This window comes from Malurus melanocephalus, unplaced genomic scaffold (genome assembly GCF_030028575.1).
Source record: "Malurus melanocephalus ecotype Western Australia unplaced genomic scaffold, MMel_1.1 scaffold_89, whole genome shotgun sequence".
In the NCBI taxonomy this organism is placed as follows: domain Eukaryota; kingdom Metazoa; phylum Chordata; class Aves; order Passeriformes; family Maluridae; genus Malurus; species Malurus melanocephalus.
In genome coordinates this window covers 2,216,560-2,243,385 of record NW_026623321.1, presented here as the reverse complement: position 1 = coordinate 2,243,385, position 26,826 = coordinate 2,216,560, and the positions used below count along the sequence as shown (strand labels likewise).

General features: G+C 39.9%; 1 protein-coding gene across 1 annotated transcript; it reads right to left on the bottom strand.

Moving 5' to 3' along the window:
* Nucleotides 1–1,066: 1,066 nt before the first annotated feature.
* On the bottom strand, nucleotides 1,067–26,580 carry TRPV5 (transient receptor potential cation channel subfamily V member 5). The gene is made up of 15 exons (XM_057368299.1): nucleotides 25,954–26,580; nucleotides 16,370–16,467; nucleotides 15,680–15,802; nucleotides 14,693–14,833; nucleotides 14,062–14,160; nucleotides 13,679–13,854; nucleotides 12,677–12,823; nucleotides 10,127–10,339; nucleotides 9,714–9,800; nucleotides 8,552–8,628; nucleotides 8,204–8,369; nucleotides 7,863–7,929; nucleotides 7,019–7,287; nucleotides 6,185–6,291; nucleotides 1,067–4,669 (listed from the first exon to the last, which is right to left on the bottom strand). The coding sequence occupies exons 1-15, from the start codon at nucleotides 26,082–26,084 to the stop codon at nucleotides 4,396–4,398; spliced, it is 2,175 nt and encodes a 724-aa protein (XP_057224282.1). The 5' UTR covers nucleotides 26,085–26,580; the 3' UTR covers nucleotides 1,067–4,395.
* Between the last annotated feature and the right edge of the window lie 246 nt (nucleotides 26,581–26,826).

Sequence of the window (26,826 nt, the reverse complement as noted above, 5' to 3'; positions counted from 1 at the left end):
TGCACAATGCTGTGAAGATGACCTTTGGCACACTGGCATTGATGATTCATTCCTGATTATTTCACGTGTGGAATATTGTACAGGCTTATCAGTGGGAGTGGGTGAGGCCGCTCCCAAACACTGARCCAGTCTCTACTTCTCTTACAGTCCAGGGCATTTCCCCCAGGACACCAAGCAAACTAACAGTAGCACAAGCTTGAAAAAAAACCTAACTCTTATCTGAATCCATTGGATTCTAATTCTTGTCTGTCATAAAAGAAAATATGAGGAAGCACTACGGGCATCTATGTGCAAAAGCAGCAGAGATGGAGCTGCATCGGCCTTGTACCTCCCTAAAACCTTTCTCGTCATTTCATTATCTTATCGTTCAAGAGCAAAAAATTAATTAAYTGCCCAGCCATGTCCTTGGGAATTCTTAGGAAGCAACCCCTCATTATTAAAATCAATAGMTAATGGCTCTAAGTGTTCCCCTAATCCTCTATGAACCAAGTRTTTGTTGATTTGGTTTATTCCCATTTAGAAAGCTTTCAAATAATCAACTTGAATCATAATAAGAATTTAAGAAACTGTATCAATATCAACAAATTAAGTGAACCATGATTATACACTGGCACATTATAAAACGGGGCTATCTGTATCTGTTTTGCATGTGCATTACTGAGAAAACTCTGTATATAWGTGCATTTTACTGCAAGCAGCTGCAGCAAGGACAGGTGCCTCAGGGTCCAACACACATTGTTCCACCAACATGAAAACACAGCTTCTTCTCTGAAGGGGYTGTATTGAAGTTTTCTCTAAACTCTCAATGACTTTAAAAGCCAAGGCCTTGATAGTTCATAGTTTGAAGTGGAAACCAGTATTTGGAACTCTAGGCAAACTTTGTATAAAGAAATATCTGAAGAAGATTGCTGTGGAACAACAGTTTTAGCAAAAAAAAAACAAACAAACAAAAAAAAACAAACTAACTAATGTGGACCAATATGTTTCAACACAAATGATTTGTTAGCTAATGTCTTTGATTGTTACTAGAGATTCAAAAGCAAAAATTGACTCCTGATATTTATTTTAGATGCAAGGAAGCGGTCAAGATACTCCATATTTTTATTGTCAGCAAAACAGATCTCATTTCACTACAAGCAACTGGATCAAAACATTCATTTTATCACATTATCATAAACTTCAATAACATAAAAGACAGTTTGAGGTTAGCACTTTCAGGGAGGGGAGGAATGTCTGCTTTGAAATCATTGTAATTTTGTTAGGAGGGAAATACACCTTGCAACAGCAAGTACCAACAATACTGTTTCAGAATTTAGGGATATAGCTTTACCAAAAAGCACAAACTTGTAGCAAATCTTGAAGCTGCACATTCATGCAGAATAATACAGTGAAAGTGCTTTGCCTCTGACTGTAGTCACTGCTGTTGCTGAGTCAGAGCCAGAKTGCCCTGAAACAGCTCAAAGGTTATTCCAGTGCTCCTATTTCTTCATACCTGAGATTCACACGGGTACACTTCACATATATATGTCCTAATGAAAGAGGGCAGGTATTCCACATTTMCATATTCAATTTAGTATTTCCAACAACTGGCATGCCCATTACATCTGCTGAAGTTTCACACCCAGTTTTCTTCTGTAGCTGTTTATCCTACAGATAAATAAAATCATTTTTAAATGGTCTGCCTCACTGATCATCAGCAAAAGACTGGCAAATCAATTTACTACTGGTAAAATATTCTGCCCCCTTTTGCACAAGGTCTTTTTCCAGGATGCTTTTTTCTTTAGATATCCAAGTCACTTTAGGAAACTGGAAGTCAAATTTCAATAGGAGCCAGTCAGAAAATTTTTTACAGTGAGGGTGGTGAAATACTGGATCAGGTTTGCCAGAGAAGTGATGGATGCTCCATCTCTGGAAACACTCAAGGTCTGGTTGGACAGGGCTTTGAGCAACCTGATCCAGTTGAAGATGTGCCTGCTCAGTTTCTGGGCTACATGGCCTTTAGAGGTCCCTTCCTTATATGATTCTATGTTTCTCTATCCTGTTTACATCAGGCAACTCCAAAGACAGAAATTCAGTCACACAGTTCTGATGCTGTTAAATGCATGGGTTCTGTGCAGGGAGTTTGAAAGTAACTATCCCARGATGCAATTTTACCAAAGAAAGTACTTCCTCAAAAAAATCTGCTCCTGGCTTTTTTCTTTTCTTTTCATGTAAAGGAGATACCAACATCAAAAAAGGCCTAGCACTGGTAACTGAGCTATATTCTGCTCTCCTGCAATATCAAAACATTGCTTTAATTTCTATGATCAAATTTCTCAATGTTTATAGTAATGAAGAAGAATGAAAAATCAGAACCAGGGCTTACACATATTGTACTTCATCAAACTACCATTATTATTATTATTATTATTATTATTATTATTATTATTATTATTATTTTGTCACAAGGGGGAGTTCTTTTGTAGAAATGACAGTACTTTGGCTCCCATGTAATTGCATTTCAGTGGTTTTCAAACCAGTAAAAATTCTACTATATTGGGGGGCAGGGAAAGGATGGGGAAATCATCAGTTCTCTCCTGCTTGCTATTTCCTATTCACTATGAAATAAAATTAATCTAGAATTAATTAACAATCAGAGGAATATTTCACAGTTGGGGTTAACACACCACATTGCCCCCATTTCCATAGATCATCAGTTTAAAGGCCAAAGGTTTTGGGAAGGACGGACAGCACTTCAGTGTCTGAGACCAGGCAACACCTTCAATTCMATAACATGAGTCAACTCAGAAGAATACAGCTGAATTCCAGAGTGACAGCCTTCTGTCTTCTTCCATTGGAACACAAAAAAAAGGTACACATTCAAGTAAGAGAAAATGGACATTTAAATAAATACACATGATTACAAAAAATCATGATACTCATTACAGCACCTGCAAGTGAGAAAGTGTGGGAGAGGTTTGCAGTGATATTTCAACACAATCAGAAATCCACTGGATTCAGCTTTTTCATTGTCTACTTTGATTATCACAGGGTGATTTGGCTCAAAGTCTAGTGCTAGATAATAGTGTTTAATCTCTTAAATAACAAAGTTGCTGTTMCTTGTCCTGTTGTAAGGAAATGTTAAGACCATGGTTTACTTTCTGCTTAACTTCTGCTACTGGAATGAAACCTCACACTCCAGAGAATACCAAAACACCTGAAATGACTGTCCATTTCTCTGAACATTTCTTCATTTTCCTAAAAGTGGCCTGAGGCAGGTGATAAACTGACAGACTGGCACAGTGTCATGCCTGGAAGGGAACTCTGTGGATGCCTCAGTTATTCCTTGGGTAGTTCTAGACTTTCAGAGRRAGACAGAGAGAGAGAGGGAGCACCAGGTTCTGAACTGTCTCTGCAATAGCTCTACTTCGTCTATCCAACACCTCCTCACTGTTTCCTTCCTTGTTATGTAGGAGCTCACTACTCAACCTTGATGGCTCAGTTGTAAGTCAGGGAGCTATGGTTCARAAACCCATTCTTCCACAGAAAACAAAAGACCAGCTTTAGCTTAYTTGGGAGATAAATCCCTCTGCTGACATTTCACACTGATGAAAGTCACCTAACCWGGTCATACACTCTGTCAATAGAAAAAGAAGTTCCCACTTCAGAATCCTCCCAGGAATAGCAATCACTTCTTTTCAAAAGCTTAAAGTGCATTCATGTGGCAAAAAAATTCAAACAGACAAACAAAAACATCCAATAAAAAATCCAAACAAGCCAACCAAACCAAAACCAAAACAGTCCTGCTAAGCCAGAAATGTTGAAACTGCAGTTGATGGAGACTGCCTTTCTTCAGAGGGCAAAATCTGTCAGGCCCTGAATGCCAGCTGAGTAGTTACAGTCCTTTTCAATCATCACAGTGCCAATAACTACCTTCATTCCTGAGATCAGTTACAGGGTTTGTGGGGGTTTGGGGGGTTTGGGGTTTTGTTCTGTTCTGTRCCAACTCATTAAGCAGAACTTCAGTCATTCTTTGCTATGAGAGCATTRCAATTTTGTGAAACTGGGGGGACAGATTATATTCTGTAACAGTCTGGAAGAGAGCTTACAGATCACATCTTCATAAATGGATGAAACCCCATTGCTGGTTTCTTCTGCTCATTTGCATTATGCAGCTCAACAAGCCCACCAGCTCAGTGCAAATATCAGTGCAATTGCAGAGACACTTAAAAGTAGGAGAGAAAAAATTGCATTCATGTATCATAGCACAGGTGCCATGAACTGCTCACAAAATCTTCACCAGCAGAGTTCGAGGCTGACCAATGTGTGTAGCATGCTGGGGAGTGTGAGAGCAGCTGCAGGAGACARCTGTCATGGCAAGAGGGATCCATCTGGTGGAGTGAAAACAGAGCCTTCTTAGACATCATAGACCTCCTCATCCACGGCAGGACCGACCTCTCCGCAGAGCTGGCGGAAGGTGTTGCGCCTCAGGATGTCCCAGCCACGGTGAGAACTCCTTCTGGATGTGCTCCGTGACAGTGACGGAGCGAACAGTTCCTTCTTGAACAGGGTGTCCCTGTTGGTTTCCAGCTTCTCTGGACCTTTGTCATAGTTATCCCTGTCCTGAGCCTTAAATGCCTCTGTGTACCTCATCATCTTGTGTTTGTTGGGATCCACCCTGTCTTCAATTCTGTAAAAGGGTTAAAAAGTAGAAACTGAATGAAGTAGAACAKTGCCAGTTTATCAACAAAACCCTTCCAACAAAMAGGCCTACTGCCCTGGAAAAACCTRCACARAAGAGCTGCTGGTACAGTTAGAGCTCTCCTAGAGCTTCATGCTATCCCCATCATGCTCATCCCCATCATGGACTTCAGCACCTTTTTCTGCCCAGGGTGTCCTGTCCTTTACCTCATTTCTCCATCATGGTTTTCCCTTTCCATCTCTCCAGSTGTAAGCAATTGCAGACTTACCTCACCTCAGTCCCGTTCCAGATCCTTYGTRTATATGCATATATATATKTATTCTCTTTGTTCTCAACCTTCTTCCTCTGATACTCCATGGCTGCTAGCCTCAGGATGTCACTCATCTCCTGCTCAACTTTTATTTAACTGCTTCACTTCCACCAGCCCTTCTCTGCATAGCTTAGAGATTGTCTTCTGAATTRCTATCCCACAAAGATATAATGAACATCCATGTGGTTTGACAGAACTAAATCACAGCAACACTCTTTTCTCACATCATCCAGTGAGTAACTGGGATTACCAATTATTCCCAGTGAATTTCTGGGACATTGCTCTTGCAATATGTTGTCAGTCTTGGACTGAAGGTGTTGTGCATCAGCACCACTTTAGGTCTGTTTGTTCTGCCCAGTAAATCTGAAAATCCACAAGGCTCAGTTGTCTGAAAAACCTGCAGAAAGTCCCTTGCAGGGCCAGGAGTTGGACTTTGATGATGCTTGTGGGTCCTTTCCAAATCAGGATATTCTATGATTCTGTGATTCATACAGCCCCCACTCCCCTTTCTGGCTTTATCAGCAAAATATGGCATAGTTAGAAAAGGCAAATGCCCAAAAGTTAATCTGTTTTCACCTGGCATAAGTATTGATTAAAATCAGAAATAATGAGGAATTTAGTGTTATCTAGGCTACAGATATTTTGTTACATCAGTGCCTAAACTGAAATCTTGGACCTGTCTTTGTCACCTGACAGAGTCATTGCAAAGTCTAAACATACTTACTAGATTCACATGAGAAAGAAATCTTGATTTTAATTATTCCTGTTCTGATTTTGAGTTATTCACAGAATGCTGCTGAATGCCTGATAGATTGATTTTGCCTCTGCCATTTTGTACATCTAAGGGACAGGGATAGTCTGTCAAGCACAGCAGTGAAGTTCTGTGACACCCATTATAAGAAGTTTGAAAGAAAAAGTCGGGTCTTATAACCTRTGCAGTTTCTGGGGTCTGTCCCATGTGGCTACTGGATGACAAAGCACCAGCTGATTTCACAAGGAAATGCACTGCAGAGCTTTCTGAGTGGGACAACGCTTGTCTGTCTATCAGTCACGGACAGAAAACAGACTGGGGTCTGTATTCTGCAAGGAGAGCACTCCAAACACTCCCTAGATTGCTGGAAAGGCTCTTTATTAACATCCATGGATTGGGTTCTTGTTGGATCCTTACACAGACACACTGCAGGAGAACTCACCTGAGATACCATCGGTCCCCCAGCCCAAATTCCCGCCCACAGATTCCTGAGCGAGGCCAAAGGCACCGTGGCAGCTTCCTCTCCAACATGACAGTCGTAGCAACAACCTTTGGAATAAGAAAAAAGAAAAAAAATCAGATTAATCAGAAAGAAAATCAGACTCTCTTTCAAAAATACTAATTTCATGAGCACCGACCCATACTGCACTTCATTACAGCTCCTTAAGTAATTAAAAAAAATTTATATAGTCTGTACTCCATTTCTTCTAAGGGCAGTTCACTAATTTAGGTCTGTGTCATGTTTTGAGGAATTAATGTGCTCTTAAAACACTGTTCAGTTGCTTTTCTTTGATACCTCATGGCAATGAGTAGGGAAATTAAKTGCAAGCTAGAGAAGAGGACAGTGTCTGCACTCACATTTACTGTCATCAGAACTTACCACTGTGGCCACACGGCTCCATTGAACCATTTGTCTGACTGCTTTCTCACAGAAAAGTATAGGARATGGATTTCCTGTTGATTACCTATAGAACTGGTTGAATTTCTTTGCCTTTTGACCAAGACAGCCAGGCCAACTTCTTTTGATGGATCTAAAGACATTACTGGCCTTCCTGTAATCACTATCCAGTGTTCTATCCTGTCCCTCAGTCAATCCCTATAATTATAATGTAATTCTCACACAGAAATGTGATTTGCAAAAAGAAGACACAATTTTAATTCTATTTAACAAGAGATTCCACACGTAGGAAACAAACATCTATGGAAACACAAGATGGACAAGAAAGGCTGATGACAGTGTGAAATAAGGCAGGAATGCCCACCTTAATTAGATTACCTGGGCTCTCCAGAGCTCATCCTGCTCGTGGGCCACTCTCCAGTGGGTGTCACCCATCATGGCAATCAAGAGGTTGAGCATAAGGAGGGTGGCGATGATGGCGAAAGCGAAGTACACCACGCTGTACATGAAGGGCAGRTCCACGTCGTAGTTGGCAGGGCCATCAATGATAGTGAGGAACAGCTCAAAGGTGGTGAACARGGACATGGGATAGTTGTAGAACTGCCCGAGGTTTTCAGGGTTCTCTGTCTGGAAGATGATGTAAAAAGCTGGAGGAGAGCAATGGGAGTAAAAAAGAGAAAGTTTAACAACAGGAATCACATTCCAAGAGKAATAACAGAATCCTGTAAGAGATTCTGACCAAATAAAATGGTCTGGGAAGGAGCTGCATGTGTTTTTATGCAGGGACAAATCCCTGATTAGAATCACTGATTTTCATGATAAAATGACCCCAAATTACTTTGATTACTAGTTTACTTCTCAAAGYAGTAATTTTTTCATCCTCAAGCATACAATAAATCTATGTGTATTAATCTAATTTTCCACAGAAAAATACCATAAATGCAATATGCTTTTAAACCTTRGCTTAAAAGTATATGGAAATATCTGAATTATGCCGATTTCTATTATCCTGGAAAGAGCAAGGATTGAATACCAAACTCATGAGAACAGAAACCAGTACTGGGAAAGTGACCATGCTTAGAGAAACAGAAGCTGTAAGTCATCACCAGCTTTTCCAGCTATTCAGAAGGCAATCAGAGATYGGATCAAAACCCACACTCTGAATTCATACCAAAGCAGTTGGTGAGGGTAACATATTATTATTTTCTCTTTGTGGACTCACCTGATGCAAAGCCTAATATCACCACAGCCATGAGCCAGCAAAAGCGCATAAGATCTCCAAATATCATCTGTAGAGCAAAGACAGAGCCACCATAAGGCCCAGCTGTCCCACCAAGTAAACCTTTTTCCAGATTCTAAGGCCATGAGTTGACTAAAGAAAACTTATGCACTAAAGGGAGAATGCGAAAGTGCTAAACCCTCTGTGCAGACAAGAACTTGTCCTTTTGACATTAATGCAAAATTAAGCAAACAGTCCTTGAGGGAGAAAAAATATCCTTGCAGGTCTCCCTGTCTGCAAAGAGGTGTCGGGATGTGTGGAGAGCCTGTATTTGTGTCTCTCACCTTCTGGATCATGATGGTGAAAGGCCCGAGCATCTGGAAGCCTCGTGCAAAGTACATGACATTGCACCAYCCCAGCACCAGGGCGAAGGACATGGGCACCACCTCCCCCGTGGTGCTGGTCAGACGCATCACCATCGTCACCAGTATCATGCAAGCGTATGTGATGCTGTGAAGGAGAAGAAACAGTGAAAAAAGGTTCAATGAAGGAAATATGAGTTGTGTTAGGAGAAATAAATCAAGAGAAGGAATAGTCTAACAGAATGGAGAAAGTAACTCATCTGGCAAAAGAGAGCAGTGGAYAAAATGACAGACTATATATTTATTAGACTTAATATGTTCTGTACTTACACAATTATGTGGAAAGGCCCTCCTAGGATTGTTTGTCCAAAGTATTTTGCTGCTCCAACTCTAAGGATATCTGGAATCTAAGAGAGACATCCTATTCACTTTAGGAGTCAAAGAGTTTCCATCACATTACTAAATGTCATGGTAACCACCAATGTTCACAGGTTSTCAGGGTCAGCCACACCTCCTTTGATGGATGGATTTTTATGTTACTTTAAAATCAGAATGGTTGATCCGGGTGGGCCCTGCTTGGGATGAGACTCAGATTGCTGGAAGATCTAARAATGCTTGGGCAGATGGAGAGACATGTTGTACAGAGGTGCCTCAGTAACAAAGACAGAAAACCCTGGGGATCAGAGGAGTTTGGTGTAACTCACACTGTGTTAGTTGTAGCCCCGAGTCCTGACTAAGCATCACAGGAAGAAGKACTTGTCCTCCTGGAGCACATCACAGAACTGAAATTATATACTGCACTCAAGCTGAGGTCACACTGGTGCAGATCAGTGAGGGACAATCCCCTCCTTTGACCCTCTGGTGATACTGTGCCTGATGCACCCCAGATAGGTAGAAAGCTGTTTTAAAGACCTGTTTTATTTTCAGTTTTAGGTTTGTTTTTTTTTATTTTCAGTTTCAGTTTTAGCTTTTTTTTTATTTTCAGTTTTAGTTTTCTGACAAAAGTTTCAATCTTTTATTTACTTTATAATAAAATCAAGTGGGGAATGATAGAGAGAGGCTCCTGTTACAAGTTCACAGAGTAACTGATCTCCAATTAAATACAAACTTTTCTGTTTGTGCACAGAAATCACTTCATCCAGCACCCCTAAAACAGGAACATTTATGGGTACTGGGTGAAGCAACATCTGGGAGTCAGCTGGGCCACAGATGGTGCTAACAGGAACTGTGGATTACCCTGCAGACAGTATTTCAGAATGCAAACAATCCTTTTAATTGCTTCTTCCACACCTGGAATATTACAGGACATTGTCACAGTCTCTGTCTCATCTCACAGATACTGTTGACAATGTCTGTTGCCACAGACTTATGCTGAAGCACTCAGACTAAACAAATAACCCCAACCAAGCAGTGAGCACAAATTCATATTTGTCTAGTAAGTAAAATCTGCCCTGATGCAACAGGAAACTGTAGAGTTCACTGTTTCTCTTACCTCAAGGACCAAAATTACTACAGCTCCAATGACTGTGATCAGCTCCCCCACCAACCTCAGCTCATCCTCATATGCCACATATGAYTCCTGACAAAAAAGGTCAATGGAAATTAAAATTAGATTTTAAAGAAAGTGAAAGTAAACTTAAAAAGAGGATGGGGGAGAAGAAGACCTGTTGTTATCTATAATAAACACAAATAGAGCTGGCAATGCCAGAGGAGCCAGCCCAGCCSCAGCAATGGGGAGCAGAGCCCACCCCCTGCTCCTCCCTGACAAAGGTCAGTTGGCCAAGAAGGGGAGGAGGATGGCTGCAATGGCCAGGATTGGGGACTGCTTGGATTTTCCAGTTAAGTAGGTCAGRTGGGAATTGCCCAACGCTGCCTGTGGGGCCCTGATTCCCACAGTCACCGTACCTGAAGCATCTTCTGCACATAGACTGTGTTGTCCCTGCTGCTGGTTTTGTTGTCTGTTCGGGGTTTCAGAGGACGGTAGACACAGCACATGGTGAAGCAGGCCATGTAGAGGATGTAGAATAGGGCCAGGAAACAGAAATAGGGACGACCATACATGTTCCACTTCAGGCTCACCAGCTCCTTCACTGGTGTTAGGTCCAAGATCTGGCGTGCCTGACAAAGAGAGAAGGAAGGAATTAATTGCCAAAAGTGCATTCTTTTGTAAGCATCATTCACAAATTTTCCTGGGAGAGTGTTAACAAACAATTAACAAACAATTCTCATCTATCCTATTCAGCACTACGAAGCTTAATTTATTTTGCACAAGTGGAATGCTCAAGMGGGTTTGCACTTGCTCATTTTGACAATAGAGTTTTGGAAAAAAATGTAAAAAATATATCCAGCAGAGAACAGCTTTTGAGCACCAGTGGGAAGTACAAGAAAAGCATGTTAGTTGCTGGATGAAGTTTGTCCCCTATGTAGGAGCATAGAATTGAGGATGACAGAGTATTCCTGTCAGTACAATGACACAAGTTTTTGTATCAGATGTTTTAAGAAAAGAAAACAGAAACATTTTTCTAAGAGATATTTGTACTTGTCTAATGCTTTATGGCTTATATAAACACACTACCTTTTAAGTTTCTGCCTTATTATCTTAGGGATAATTAATTGAATCACCTATATCATGCCTTCAGCTTCTACTGACAGAGAGTAAGTAGGAGAGACAGCTGTACTTTACAATTTACAAATTTGAGCCATACTATTAAATATTTCTAGACTTACTTTCTATTGTAATGTTTAGGGGACCACTGCAATAAGAGAAGAAAATGTAAATCAAATTGGTGGGACTGGATTAATTTACAGAAAAAATTCTTATTGCACTCTAGCTATTTTTCTTCTCTTGCTACAATGCCCGGTTTCCTCTAAGTCAGGCAAAAACTGCTGAGTGAACAAAGAAAATGTATGTTTCAATAAAAGGACATAACTAACAAAACTCTTGGCTTGAGAAATAACCTAAAGGATCAAAATTACGTGAGAGAGAATGTACCTATCAGGGTTGTGGTTTTTGTAGAAGTCAGTATTCTAAAATTCTTTGCATAGGAGAGCAAATTTTGTTTCAAAAGGGATTATATGTTTGAAGCTTACTACAGTTCTCCTGTAGCTTGTTCCCTGCTATTTTTTTTTAACTTTTCATCCACTTCAAGACCATAAAATATATCTTAGTACCCTTAATACAAGTACCCTTATCCCCTTAAAACAAGAGGAATCTGTGTTTGGTTGGGGGCTAAAGTTGCTCCTCTGGTCCAGTACTGGACTGGGAGTGGATAAYAGGAGGAGGTCACACATGACATTCTTCTAGAGGAGACAACAAACATTTAAGGTGAAAGATGTATCAGATGCAAAAAAAAAAAAATTATTATTTATGCATCAAAAAACTGTAACTTCACATACTTAAGGGCATTGTGKAAAATAATCTCTTGATGATAAAATAATATCTCTTGATATTTGGGGATATCTTATCCTCTGAAATTAAGGACCTTGGATCTGCATGCACTATATGRATGTTTTAGGATAAGAGAGAGGCACAATATTCTGCTATCTTTTCAGGATTATGGTTTAATCTTCTAAAGTGGAGAACTTCTAAGCTTGTACTATTTTTGGACATGGAYTTGCTTTTTCCTGGATTTCCACAGGTATCACAACTCTAGGAATTCAGAGGATTTCACATAAAAGCAAATGAGAGCTCCAGAGACTTTCTCTGCATTGTGCAAAGCTCTCCARTAGCTGAAACTTTTGTTAGAAAGATTTGACTAAAATTTTGATAGATGGAAATAATACAGGATGGGAGGAACTGTGCTGATGGAAGTGTCCTCTGATTCATTTCCTGTCCTGTTAGGATTATTTAAGGTCCTTACAGCGGATAGGGTGGCGTACCTTGAAAGTCCTACAGAGATGTATCAAAGCTTGCCATTACACTCTGCTATTTTTGTTTCATTAATCCTTTTACAAGCTTCTGAGCCTACAGCAGAGATAATTTGCCCACTTTGTTTTTTTGAGTCATAGCCTGTCATTAAGTGAAGGGAATAATAACAACAAGTGGTTTTAAAAAAACACACTCCTGTTTAGGATTTCTGGATGTGCTCCTGTCTCACAGGGACATTGTGAGAGTTAATCAGAATCTCAGTTAGAGAAAGATACTTGCTAGAGCTTCTCTACAGGTATTCAGTGTATCTCAGAGCCTGGTGAGAGAAAATTATTTTCTCTAGTTTATTCATGCTTCATTCTTTCAATAACCTGCAGTTTTCACACCTCAGAAGAAACTGTGTATAAAGCATCAGATACAGCCAGATCATCCATAAACTGCTACACTTCATGTATTTCCTGCAGCTCATGGCACAAAGTCCTTGTTCTATGGATTATCTCAATGAGCTTGAACCTCCAAAATCATCATTTGTCTCCTTTTACAATCGCCACGGTGTGCACACAGAAAGCACACGGTGCCCTCAGTACCTCTCTCTTCTTGGTGGACACAATGAGCTCCAGGAAGGACTGATCTTCAGCCCAGGAGTCAATCTCTGTGATATCATACAGCACAGTGGTCAAGGGGCCAAAGGACCAGAGATTCTGCTTCCGCTTCTGCATAAGGTATTGAAACATCTGAGGAGAAAAGAAGGGGGGCAAACATGTCAGAAGGTTTCCAATGTATCCTGTATTTGCAATAAGAACAAATAAAGTAGTTTAAGCCCCTTAATTATGACATATTTTCCTTGAMCTTGGTAGCTGTTGGGRTTCTCATATCTCTCAGGAAAAATTACAGCAGGTTAAGACATTTCTCTGATTCCTATTTGATTATTAGCTCATGTTTGAGTTAAAGGATGAGTGATTTTTACTTAAAATCTCATCAAAATGCTCAAGTTATTTGACACAGTTGTGCTTCCTGACAATAGATTTCAGATGGAATTATGTGTGGATTAGAAAGAAAATGTTTTAATACTCTTGTACAAGTTTCCAAAAAAGACAAGGGAAATGATCCTGTCTCTTGTGAATCTACAGCAGAAACACTAACCACTCTTTTCTTTTTATTGAGTGTAATGATGAGAGTTTACATTAAATGCTAAAATTTTGTCTTATGAATAAATGCCTGTGGATACCTGAAAAAGTTTCCCATGTGTCACATTTAGAGTAATGAAATCTAGAGAACTGAGACAATAATTTCAGTGAACCTTTCAAAAATTTGCTAGTGGTGAATTTTTCTGTTAATACGTGTTTAATTCAAATGCTTGAAAAATTGGAGGAAACATCTATTCTTTAAGCACTCATTTCTTTCATTAGGACAAAGAAATTTCTTATAAAGGATTTTTGGGGAATGCATAGGACTTCTGGAAAAAAATTAGTTTTGTTACGTATCTTCTACCCTCTAAGAACATGCACAAACTCCTTTTCTCTGAAAAATGTTATTTCAAGGTGTCCATTTCTCTTTTGTACAGAGGTRCCAGAGTCACATAAACTCACCACAGTGTTGCCCTCAACTCCAGCCAGTTTGAAMGGAGTAAGCCCCTCGTTGTTTGGAATCAGTTCAAGGGATCCTGGTCCCTCTTTGTTCCGRTCATAGGAAAGGATCAGGCTGTACATGTGGCAGGCAAATGTCTTATTGGGCTGGAGAGCCAGGATGTGAAGAACAGTGTTACCTGTGAAGGAAGCAGACTGGATAAAATATGTGCAACATCCCAGCCCTCTGCAAAGATTGAGAATTGACTGATGGCTTTTATTTTCCTCGCATCCCTCATCCCACAGCTGTTTCCAACGAGAAGAACATTTGCATGCACAGATGACAGAGTCTGAATTAAAATGTCCAGAGCCACTCTGTGCAATTCACTGAGCCCCACAGCACATACCCAGAGAGTCTTGAGCTCTAATGTCAGCTCCATTTTCAATGAGCAGCTGCACAATTTCCTCATTTCCCACACAGGCAGCAAATGATAAAACATGCTCTCCTGAAATGAAAGGATTGGGGAGAGACATTAAGAACCCAGGAGGTGGCAGAGGTTGAAGCATGCTGAGGAAAAGTTACCCATGCTATGAAGCCTTAGGATTTGAAAGGAAGAGTTACTTGAGGTAACTCATAAATTTCCTGCCCTACTCCTCATCCTACTCAGAAAGGTTAAAAAAACCTGCCCCACATAACATTAAAAGGAAAAAGTGTTCTTTCAAGGAGTTTGCCTCCATAAGAAAGTTGGCCAGTAATTTGCAGTAGGTGCTRCAAGGAAAACATTAAATTACAATTTTTATGCGATACATGTATTTATTTGCATACATGCATGTCTATAAATTRTGTATTATTTATATGGATGTAACATGTACATACTCAGAGGAAGTCTTACTGTCTGTTAAAGGTGTTTGTCTGATGACAGAGATAGGAGCCTCTGCTTATCCAGTTGAAATGGGGACCAAAGTCAGCCTCCCCCAAGCCCCCTCCCTGCTCAGCTGTTCCCTCCTACAGCAGCAAGGGGAGAAACAAGGCTGTACCGAAATAGAAAAGGTTCTGGGAGCTGCGCCTGAAGAAGTGCCCAGTGGCCCTTGCAGTGCTGGCATTGGCCCCTCTCTTAAGCAGAGCCTTCACCAGCGTGGTGTTCTGGTTGGCTGTGGCAATGTGGAGAGCTGTCTGCCCTGCAAGACACAGAAACAAAACTTTGTCTTCCAAGAAAGCATCTTCAGGCTGATCAGCAGCTCACGTCACTCATGGTAAATGGACAGCAGCTAAAGGAAGTAGCTTTGAAGTTATCCCTGCTCTGTGCAAAGGGTTGACCTAAAGATTTTGCAGATTTTCCATTCTACTCAAATAATTCTATGAATTTACAAAAACTGACTTTACAACCCACCAAAAAAAAACCCCAAAAGGGTACCCTTTATAGATTTCTTTCCTAGGGAAAATCAAGACATGCCAGACTCTTCTGAGAAGCAAATGGAAAGTTGTGAGATTGATCATGCTTTTCTTCATAAGATACAAAGATTGGGTCAAGACAAAACTCCTAAAGACTTCCTTTAATCCTTCAAATTAGGCCTTATTTTTTTTTTTTTAATTTTTAAACCCTTAAAATCATTGTTATTTTGGTGGTTTCGAGATTCAGACTGGAATTTCCGTGTACTTTACCAGAAGCAGTCTTTCAAAACCTGGATAAGTGTCTAGCCTCAAAAGCAGTGACCACATCCCTCATTTCCTCAACCAGATAACTACTTCTCCTCCTTTCAGGAGAGGTCAGGCAGCTATCCCTTTTTTCACAAGTGAGTATGTTAGAAAACAATCTGTACATATTCTTGCAATCCCTTTCCAAACCCTTGCAATTTTTTGAAGAAAAGTCAATTTGAACCCATCTGTATGTTGGTTTTGGTAGGCAACAGTTCAGCTACACATTGAACTAGGAACAGAATAAGCCAATTTCCCAAATTTAYAGGTGTTACTTCCTCTCCCCCACTGCAGGGAATCCTGCCTGTCCTCATTCCCAGTGACATTACCTTCATAAAGTTCTGATGMCATCCTCTCATTGATAAGCTCAGGAGCTGCTTCCATCAGAGCCACTGCTGCCTCCAGGTTATCATACATGGCAGCCACGTGAAGGGCAGTCTCTCCCACTGCACCTGGAAACAGCAGGAGAAGTGTGTGAGTTGTCAAGACATTCAATTTTATGGGAAAAAAAAAGCAGAAATGGATTTATTGAGGTGGGGAAATAGAGGAGTGCTAGGTCCTCCCTTTGGTACTGCCTGGTACAGCCACACAACTGCAGAGTCTCTCTTCTTCACTTGAACAAAATCTGAAAACTGAGCAGAAACTTCAGGTGTCTGTAAGTGACCTTCAGGTGTTTGAAGTGACTAAGCACAACCAAGTCAGAAAACACACTTTGTTGTAAAGYTGCTGACACCGAGTCGTCATCCAAGTCTGCTGATGCAAATGTTCTAAGCAAACTAATAAATTGCTCATTGCAGGAAGCTCTTGACTTCCACAGAAAATCATTTCTCTCCAGAAACCCAAGTTATCTCTCTGAAAAGATACCACATATTCCATCAGTGAGAAGTTTCCTGATGGCAACAAGGTTAGCTGTCATCCGAGTCTGCTGATGTAAATGCTTTAAGAGAACTAATAAATTGCTCATTGTGGGAARCTCTTGCCTTCCCAGAAAATCATTTCTCTCAAGAAATCCAAGTTACCTCTCTGGTAGATATCACATGTTCCGTCAGTGAGAAGTTTCCTAATGGCAGCAAGGTTGTTCTCTTTGGCAGCCTGGAGCAGTGGCGATTCCCAGATCCTGTAGTCAAGAAAAAGTGGCTGATAAGGAACAAAGTCAAACACGTGGTGCCTCTCTCCAGAGCTAGCATGGSCTTTGCTCGAGACAGCTTGTGTCTCAAACATTTTCACTGAAAAATCAGTAATGCACATCTACCATCTGAGGTATTCTTTGAATGCACTAAAAACAAACAGGAAAAAACAGAGCAGTGAAATCCTAAAAACACAAATTCCTAATTTCTTGACTTACTGATGCTGAACCGTAGGGTGGCAGCAGAGGGAAAGACAGGGGAAATGAAGAACCAAAACTTCTCTGGTTTGTATAGCCCACATTTTGGRGCACAGAGGGCAACTGAGGGGTCACCGATAGCCCTCCTGCCTGTAGACAAGTTATCTCAGGAGCCAGAAAAAGGCAGTTGTGTTTTCACACACCACAATAAATTAAGAAAAGATCATCATCTGAATTGCTTCCATAGCGGACAGAGAAGTGCAAACAAGAATTCCATCCGTGTTCATAGCAACATCTCCAATGCTACAATTAAAAGAATTAGCTCTGAAATTTTGCTCCTTGTTATACGAAGTCATGAAAAAAAWTTGACAGCTTAGCTATACTGTTTTTTCCCCTAATGCAGAGGGAATTGGGGAAATTTTTGAGAACTGGAATGCATACATCTCCTGGGAGAGAGCATGCTCTCAAAAAAATTCCAGAGTGGTTGTCTCATAGCTGAGGCATGCCCTTGAGTCTTCCATGAGGATCTGGGTTATTTRAGTGTATCCTTTGGGCTTGATGAARAATTTATAAGTAYAGCCACCAAACTTCACTACAGCAAGATCTCTGGAAGCAAACAGCAGGTTAAGGGAGGTGATCCTCCCCCTSTGCTCAGCTCTGGTGAGGCCATACCTGGAGTCCTGTATCTGTGTGTTAGGATAAAAAAATGCAAATGGAGCTACTGGAGAGAGCTCAGCAAAAGRCCACAAAGATGGTTATGAGAATAGAACATCTCTCAGGTGAGGAAAAGCTGAGAACTGTGGCTGGAAAGAACTGTTTAGCCTGGARAGGAGAAGACTGAGGTGATGTCCTTATCAATTTATATAAATAGCTGAAGAGAGTTACCTGCAATGCCTGTTCAGCATCCAAATAATCTTTGCCAATGCTCAAAACAATGAGTTTGCCACACAAAAACAAAACAAAAAAKAATAAAATCTACAAAATTGGGGTAAATATTTTTGTTATCCTCGGATATTTTCAGGTTCATCTTTTAATTCATAAATTAAAAAGTGGTTTGGGGTGGGCTTTTTGATTTTTTTATTTTATACAAATAAAGAATTATAAGTATCCCACATTCAGGAGATGAAGATTAAAGAGGAGGAAAGATTCTCAAACCAAGGGAAAAAATGTATGCCTCATGAATTTTCAGTGTGAAATAGAAAGAGATTCCTCTCTCCCAACAGCAAAAGTTCAGATTTAGATCTTTGTTCAAATGAAAATTTTATGCTTTTATCTCACCCTGGCTGTTTTCTAGTACAGATCTTTAATTTGATCTTAATTATCTAGCGTGGCTCAGGTCAAGCTGTAATATGTGATGTGGAGTAAGACTGAGGGCTACAGCAGAAAAKGACAGATTCAAGCTGATATGAATCAGGGGAGCCTCAGCCCTGGTTWTTCTACCAAACTCTGTCTGTCCTTTCCCTATAACCTGACAACCACTAATAGTTGTCTAAAACACACCTCCCAAAAAAAACTTGTAGGATAAATACATCAGTAAAACCACATACATGGAGATCCAGTAAATGCTTCCTCCTGGTGATGTTCCAAATATTCTGGTACTGTTCAGTTACAAGATTTTGGGGATGGGGTTTATAGGGTAAATAAAGCAATAAAGCTTTGCACTAAGTGATAACATTGATGTGAGAAGAGATTACCTATGAATATAACTACATTATATGCCACAATAAAACCCACATCAGAGACAGAGAGAATATAAATTTTAAATATAAAATTTTAAAACATAACAATGTTTTCCTACAACTCATGCGTCCTAGGTATAGGACAGTTTAACAATGAAACAGCAGGAAAACAGGCAACATAAATTCTGTGGCTCACAGAAATATATATTTCTTCTTTAAATTATTGTTCTATGAACAACAGGGTCTTGAAGTAAAAGCATTTCTATATGCTATTATCTCTGGATTTAATCCACTAGAAACGTGAGAGTTCTGCACTCCTTCACAGTGGACAGACACTGTACACACTTGAGAGAATTTGGGGGATAAAGCACTAAGAGAAGTATCAGAATTTTACAGACAGTCAGAAATAATTTGAGTGTCAATCAGTGGGCATGGGCTACAAGTAACAAAAGCTTAACTGAACCTTATGTTCACCATTCCACAAAACAAGCACTTCCTGTCACCAAAAGCTATTGTCCAAGTCACTAGAAACTAGACTAGAAAAGCCCAGAAGAGAAGGTGAGAAGTAAAAACATTCAGGATAAAAAGAAGCATCCCCAACAAATCAGAGASCTGTTCTGAGATATTTTTATGTGTCCTTCACACTCCTAGTTAGGGAAGTAATCCTTCTACAGCTTACTCATGCGTCAGTTTCATTAGGAACTAATGACAAGATGATTTGATGAGAAGATTGCATCTAGGATCAGACAAATAGGAACTAAATCGAAAGGCATTCGAAGCAAAAGTCGTAAGATTCAGTGTTAGTGAAGCCAGCTTGCCACCTCTGCCACTATTCTGGCTGGGAAAGACTCTGTTCCTGGAAAATGTAAGTTTCAGAGGCAGGAAGTGGGAAAGAGGTGGTGTTTCAACAGTATAAACACCACCTACAATTAATATGTTGATGCTGTGCTGGGTAGGCCTTTATCCCTCAAATGACCTCAGAGAGGAGGAAGGATTGGGCAAGAGATGATGTGGGAGGACAAAAACACAATACCTTTCTCTCAAAAATTACCAAAGTTCTTGTAAACAACGAATTAAATTGCAATACTTCTACGAGCAAAGCACCTAAAGAATACTACACTCAGCTTTTGGAAACTGAGGGTGATTTATTGTCAATCATTTCCTCTTTTTCTAGCARCCTCCAACTGGGCTTAAAGGGGCAGAGAACTCAGGCCAAAGAGCAAGCCAGAAGAACAACCCAGAAATGCTGGTAAATGTCATGGCACAACGCTTGTGATGCCTCAAAGCTTCATGAGTTATGTGTTTATAAGCTTATGCTTTTACTCTCATTTAAYTTTCTGTCCCATAATTGGGGAAACATTTTACCCTCATTTAAAACATACCCTTCTAATTATCAACTAATTTTTAATATATTGCAGCAATGTGCTGAGCATATAAATGTCAAAAACYAGTGGAAGCAAATTCGCTAACATAAAAAATTAAATGAAGTCACCTGAACTCAGAACATTCAAAACCTTTTCAATTATTTAACTTCTGCATATTTAACCAACTTTTTTTTTTCCCTGACAGATCAAACACAGCATGAATTTTACATTTTACAACTTGGATTTCTTTGTGTCAAAGCAGCAGCTGGCAAAATCTGTAACTTAACTCTCTTAATGGAGCTGCCTACAGTACATGTTTAGCTTCYACAAAGTACCATTCTGTCACTGAATGGAGAGGCTGCTTTCAGAGAACGATTCAGCAGACATATCTGGGCACCTTGAGAAGATAATTCAGCACATCTAAATTAAGCTCCTGCTCTAATCCTGTTCATCCCCTTCAGCAGCTACGGAATCAAGGAATGCTAAGCTCTCGATTTACCCAGCCAAGTTAAGTTTGTAACTCTAGCCTGGCTGGATGTTGCCTTACAGGATCAGTTTGGGATAAGCACAGCTTCACAGCAAATAATTCTGAGAACCACAGCAGTATCCAGCTGGATGTGCTCCTGGGCTGTTCTTTCTGAGCTAAGGACTCTGCCTGTGTGGAGACAGAGAGGGAGCCTTGGTCTGCGTTATTATCGGGCCATTTTCCTCACAGATGATTCAATGATGTTCTTGGGAAGCCGTGRGGTGTTTTTCCACTATAGGTGAGGGCAAGATCAGGAACACCCGAAAATCCATTGTGAAACAAAGAGAAGATAAAATGTAGGTCAGATTCTGACTGAGGGAGTCATGTAAAACAGTTCCAAACAAGGTTAAAGATTTCACAAGCCCTTTCTGCTGGTAATGTGTACCTTTTAGGTTTACAGCTCCTTAAGCGCTTCATTTGGAGTGCAGCCTCCTCATTTCACTTACAGAGAGATAGAGAATGCAAAGACTCGTAAAGAAGTCTTAACTTCGTTATGAAAAGAATTTGGATTGCTATGATTATTCTTTCAAAAGAAGGAAATACATGAAATACGTGAACTGGCTGGAAAATAACCATTCTGAACCTTCTGTTTCAAGACTGAATTCATCAGAGGTGTAATGAAGTAGCTCTTCCTATTCTTCCATTTTTAGATTCTGCAACTTCAGTCATTCACTATACGGAATTTCCCTATTGTTTGCTCWAGCTTAAGTTTACTTCCAGCTTCAAGATTTATCCCCATAGATAGTTATTGAGGTTCTGAAACAATTATTTTAGCCTAAGCTATAAATTCATCAKCAGAATATTATTTAAATAAAATATTTTAATTATTTATTATTATTTAAATAAAATATTATTTWTTTCTCTTCCTTCCCTGTTGTGATGTTCAGAATACCCATGCTCCTTATGAAATTACCAGGGGAGGTTCATCTTCTCCCTTCCTCCTGCTGGAATGTGCATGTAAATGTGTGAAAGCCTTCGGGAGAGCAGAGGGCTGCTCAGAGGAGGCCAACCAGCTGAAAGAGGATCAAAACAATCACCTAGCAAGATGCCAAAGAAGGACTTAGGGAAYAACTGCATGAAGTGAAAAGGAGACAGATAACAGGGGCTTGGACAATCAACAGGGTCAGCAAATTTCTGCAGCAGCAACAAGACTCAGCAAGTTAACTGGAACCTCTTGCCTGCGTATGTCAAAGCCCCTTCAGCTGAGAGTAAACAGAGCTTCTCCGGAAATAAATTATTCAGGTTAATAATTGCCAGTGCTACTAGACAAGAAACTGATAGGGAATTCTTATCCCTTCAGATATTTAACTCTCTGCCACACTGAGCAATAGAAATCTTGATCAGTCATTTGCAGAAGGGCATTCTACTTGTATTAGCTTTTTTTTTTTCTTTTTTTTCTAATTCTGCATCTGAGAYCCTCATAAGAATAATCTCATGATTAAACTGAATTAACGGTTCAGAAGATGTGAATTATTATTCATTATCACTGAACCAGTCATAAAACAAATTTGTTCTCTGAACCATAACCTCAAACTGCATCAAAAGTTCCCGCCCTCTTCAACAGGGATTTTCTTGCTGATGTAATTTAAGTTGTGCTCCTTACCCTGTGTCTATTTTTCTCTAAGAGCTTTTTTATTTGGGATGGGATTCTTTTCAGGGTAGAAATTTCAAGTTTACTCCTTCATAAGGAAACCTGTATCCAATTTTAAGAAGTCAAATAACTTCCTAAATCTATGACCCTGAACCACATCTAAGGCACTGAGTTGGAGGTGTGTGCATCTGTGCATTGCTGGGGGAACATGAGTTCTGGGGGACCTTCACACTTGTGAAATCAGGGAGACTGTTTTCTATTATCAGTCCCAAAACTTCCATTAGGATGAAGGCGTATCAGCAGAAGAAAAGAGAAGAAATGCTGCTATTGATGCTTTTGATTTTATTTTATATGCAGTGGCGGATTTTCCAGCCAACTGTTCTTCGCATCTTGTTACTAAACATGCTGTAAATGAAGTAGTGGAGCTGGAAGCTGGCATCTGTATTTCACTGTCACCTTTGGGAGCAAAAGAGCCAATTAATACTGTCAGGCATTGTGGATTTTAAGACAGGACAATCCTATGTTAATTGTGGGCTGAAAGCTCAGTGATGTTACTTAGACAAATGAACAGCCAAACTATGGGGATATCTCACTCACTACCAGCTCGAAAAAGATTTATGGAGAAGCTGAAGACTCCTGTTACTCCTAAACCACTCAGTTCACCAGGATAAGGCTGAGCTTCTTTTATATTTGTGCCACATTTGTTTTTTCAGAGTAAGCAAAACACCTTGCTAATATGTCTGGGAGACTAAAGAGCCACTAAAGAATTTGGAAGCTAAAGGTTTTATTGTGGCCTCTTTGGACTGACCTCTTTGCAAGTTATGCTCTCTGAAAGTTATACAAATTGTTCAAGGCACCTCTAATATATTACTTATTATTTATCAATCAGAGTTATGGATGCAGGCAGTAGCAGGAGGAATAATGCTAAATAATTCAATGCTTTTACACTGGTACTGGAATCATGTAAATTTATATATAGGTTTTAATTTATATAAATATATAAATATTTGGCTCTAATTTATATATTGGTTATATTTTTATGAATAGTGCAATTCTCATACGGTGGAATTTCTAAAATCACATTCTGTGAGGATTTTGTGCACATTTCCTCAAGAAACTCCAGCAGTGAAAATAATTTCTAGAAGGTCTGTTACACTGTGACAGACATGGGATTCTTCTTCATGTCTATCAGGCCCCATTTTTRTAAGTATTTATCTTTTTGTTCTCCATCACTATGAATTGGGTTGAGGATTTATGTACATATGCTTCAGGCTGTGTAAATCCCAGAGTTTGCTTCCAAAGATGACTCTAGAGGGGACATTTGAGATGTGACCACTGTCCCTGAGATTCCACACTGAGCTACTCTCTAAAAATGAGCTGACTCTCTAAAAATAAGAGTCTTGAACAGAGAGAAACCAGAAGATCAAGACCAAATAAAGTCTAAGTTGTCTGTAATATCAGGAGATTGTATCACATTTTCTGAACCTGGATTGCCCTGGGAAAATATGATACAGTGCAGTATGAATCCCTGTCTGTGAACAATGCTGAGATGCTAGCAAGATCATGAAGAAAGAGAATGAACATCAATTCCAGGGAAGGTGACAACTATCCAAAAAGTCCATTTTCAGGTATTATCACCAGCTATCAGACAGAAAAAAGTGCTTGTTCTTCTCTTGCAGACTTTTTCTGTGCAATCAGAGAATGCCAGTTAAATAGTAATATATTTACCACTGGCTTTCAATAAGACAATAGTAGAATTTAATCAATGCTAATTATTGCATGCATTCCAACACCATTTTCACTAAGAAGAACTCCAGCTCAAGCCACAACTGCAGTTCTACACCACAAAATGACAGGACAAGGCAGCAAAAGCCCTCTTGGCTTACAGCAGTTTTTTCCACAAAAGCTGAGGTTTCATTAGTGGAGTTYTCATACATAATTCACCATAGAAGGTCTTCCTGTTGTGTTTTTCTATCTGTACATAACTAAAAATGTGAAAGCAATAAAACTGATTCCAGTCTTCGGCAAAATGCTCCTTTTCTTTCTCCTCARAATCTGAGCATCTCTGGGGACAAGAAAGGAAAGAGTAGGATAATAAGAGGAAGAATTGGTCCTGTCCCTCTTTAGGAAAAGCKTTTTCACATATTGGCACCATGTAGTTTGTGACCAAATAGGAGAAGGCAAATTTGTSTTAGTTGAAAGCTGTGGGAAACATACAGACCTAAAATGGAAAGGAGCAATTGTGTCCCCATGCACCCCTGATTTCACAGACAGTAAATATTGTACACACTACTCATGATTTACAGAGAACTTTATAAAGAAAGACATAAAAGTTATCTTTGGGGCCCGTGGGATTGCACTGTAATGATCAAAGAGAAGTTTATGCAGAAGTGTTTATATGATATTTTTTCTGTTTTCTTTTATCAGTAGCAACACACAAGATGTTGATGGGCCTGCAGCACACGGCCAGTGAGGATTAATGAGCAAAGAGAAGGTCGAGTGGCAATCTGACAGCAGCCTGTGTGAAAYGGACCAGCAAAAAGGAAGGGACCAAACCCTTCTTGGTAACAGCAGATGGTAAACAAGGGACTGGAGCATCCAGTTATTATTTTGAAGGTTTGGGTTGAGCATTTGGAAAAAAACACCTTTTTTGCTGGGAGGTTACTACAGCACTGTAACTGGTACCTAAGGATATGGTGGAGACTCCCAGCAGTCTCTGTCCTGGGAAGCTTTCAAGACTGAGCTAGACAGAGCTTGAGCMATGTGATCTACTGCTGGCAATAGTTCAGCTTCAAGTGGGAGGTCAGATAGAGATCAGCAGATCTTCCTTCCACATCTCTTTGACTTAAAAATATGAAGATAATGCTATAATATTAAAATATTACTATGCTACTATTTATTGTTTATTGATGTTAATTATTAGTMTATAACCACTATAATTAATTTAATATAGTAATACCTTTAGAGTTCTGTTTTGTACTAGTTTGGATCTTACAGAATCTGCTGAGAACTTATTTTTCAGTTACTTGTGATGCTTTTCATGAACACGCCAAAATGTAAACACTTCAGCATTCCACAGAAACACCATTGTTCCCATTGTCCCTCCCATTTCAAGTACATTTAAGTCCCATTGCTCTGAAGTAAACYGGAGCAGGCTTTGTTACTTGGTCAGAAGGTAGATCATGATATATTTAAGTTTTTTCCCTAAAGAGAGATAGGTACTTTCATTCCTCTTAAGCTGCTTCCTGCATATTTCTATACATATATGTGTGTACATATATGTATATGATTTTGTCTCACACAGTCACCTTTTTGTCCCCAGAGACATTCAGAGTTACATGTGGAAAGAAAAAACAGATTTTACAAGCAACTGGAACCAATTTTGTATTTGAGCACTGCATCATTTGTGCATGCAGAAATGGCAATGAAAACCAGATCCAGCTGTATTTCCATGAATAGTCCAGGGAGCAACCCTGCACAGCAGTGACCTTGACTCGATATTCCAATGGGGAGACACAGGAAACCTTCTGGGTAACCCAAGGTCTAAGAGGAGTCACTGTAGATACCATAAGGCTGAGAAACCACAGCCTGACCCAGGAGGTGACAGACCCAGAGTGTCCAACATTTTGTACTCTATCCCATAGTGAGAGCAGCCTTTAGAGAGACATAAAACAAAACCCTCACAAAAAAGCGCCACTATTTCAGCTGACTGCAGCCTATACATCACACACACATTTAATAATAATAATGATGTTAATGACAATGATGACAATAATAATAATAATGATAGTAATAATAATTAAAAACAAACCTTCATGCATTTTCCTGTGAGCTTTACCGATGAAGCAGGAAAGACAAGAGAACACATTATTAATTTGTGACCGAAGTCCTACACTCRGGGTAATTCAATTTCGACCTGGTAAATCTACCTGTGAAAGCAGATAAGATTGGAACTCCAGAAGCATTCCACCCTGAAAGAAGAAATCTGATAGAGAAGAGTGCTCCAGGGTTGTTTAAAGTTTATCTACTGGCAGAAAAGCCTAAGGGGAAAGACAGAGAATCAGCTACAGGGAGGGCAACAGAGGAAAGGGAAGACAAGAAGGCTGAAGTGCACTGTACCTTTTCTGCTGGAGTAAGTAGATTTCATCCAGATGTTTATGCCAGGATTTTTTGCCTTGCAGCTTCTGACTTAGTCCATTCCAGATCCGGGAGTAAAAGGAATTCCTCTCCCCAAATAAAGGTACCCCCATATCACGTCCCTTTTTGTCTCTTGCCTAGCTGCCTGAAAGTCTGCAATCCCCACTTTGGAAAAAGTCGGGAAAGGCTCAGCGCAGGTCACTCCTCCGCCCTCAGTTACTTAGAGAGGAGACTGTCACTCAACTGCATCAGCTGATCAAAGTACATGTGAGAACACAAAATAAAATCGCTTGTTCCTAGTAGACCATACCTTGAGCCTCATCAATTACTTAGTTTCCAAAATAGCCCAACCCAAAGGTGTGTCTGATTTAGAAGTCGCTTGCCAGCAGCCTGCCCCTCAAAAAGACCCTGTGCAGAACTGAAGAATTCTTACAGCATCAAACTCCTAGGCTTCTAGTATTTTGACTTTGATATCTAGAATTTAGAAGCCATCATCCTCCTTTTGGATCTCTGATTTCTTCTGGAAAGCAACATGTAAGCAATTTGGAAATAGATAGCTGAGCGAGTCAGGCAAAACACCTTTAAGGTGAGTGAACATGTGGGAACGTGCCCTAAAAGACACAGGGCTCTGGGAAGGTGGCAGACAGGAGGACACACCTCCCACCTCAGCTGTCTGCAAATCCCATTAAAGAAATTATCGTTACAGACTCCACCTTCTCCACGAGAAACAAAATCACTCTACTCTACAAGCTGGAAGAAATGTTTATGTAGATTAATGTGTAAACTTTACGTATTTCGTTTTCATTTATTGTTCTACAAACTCTCATTATTTCTTCACATTTTTTCCAGAAAAAT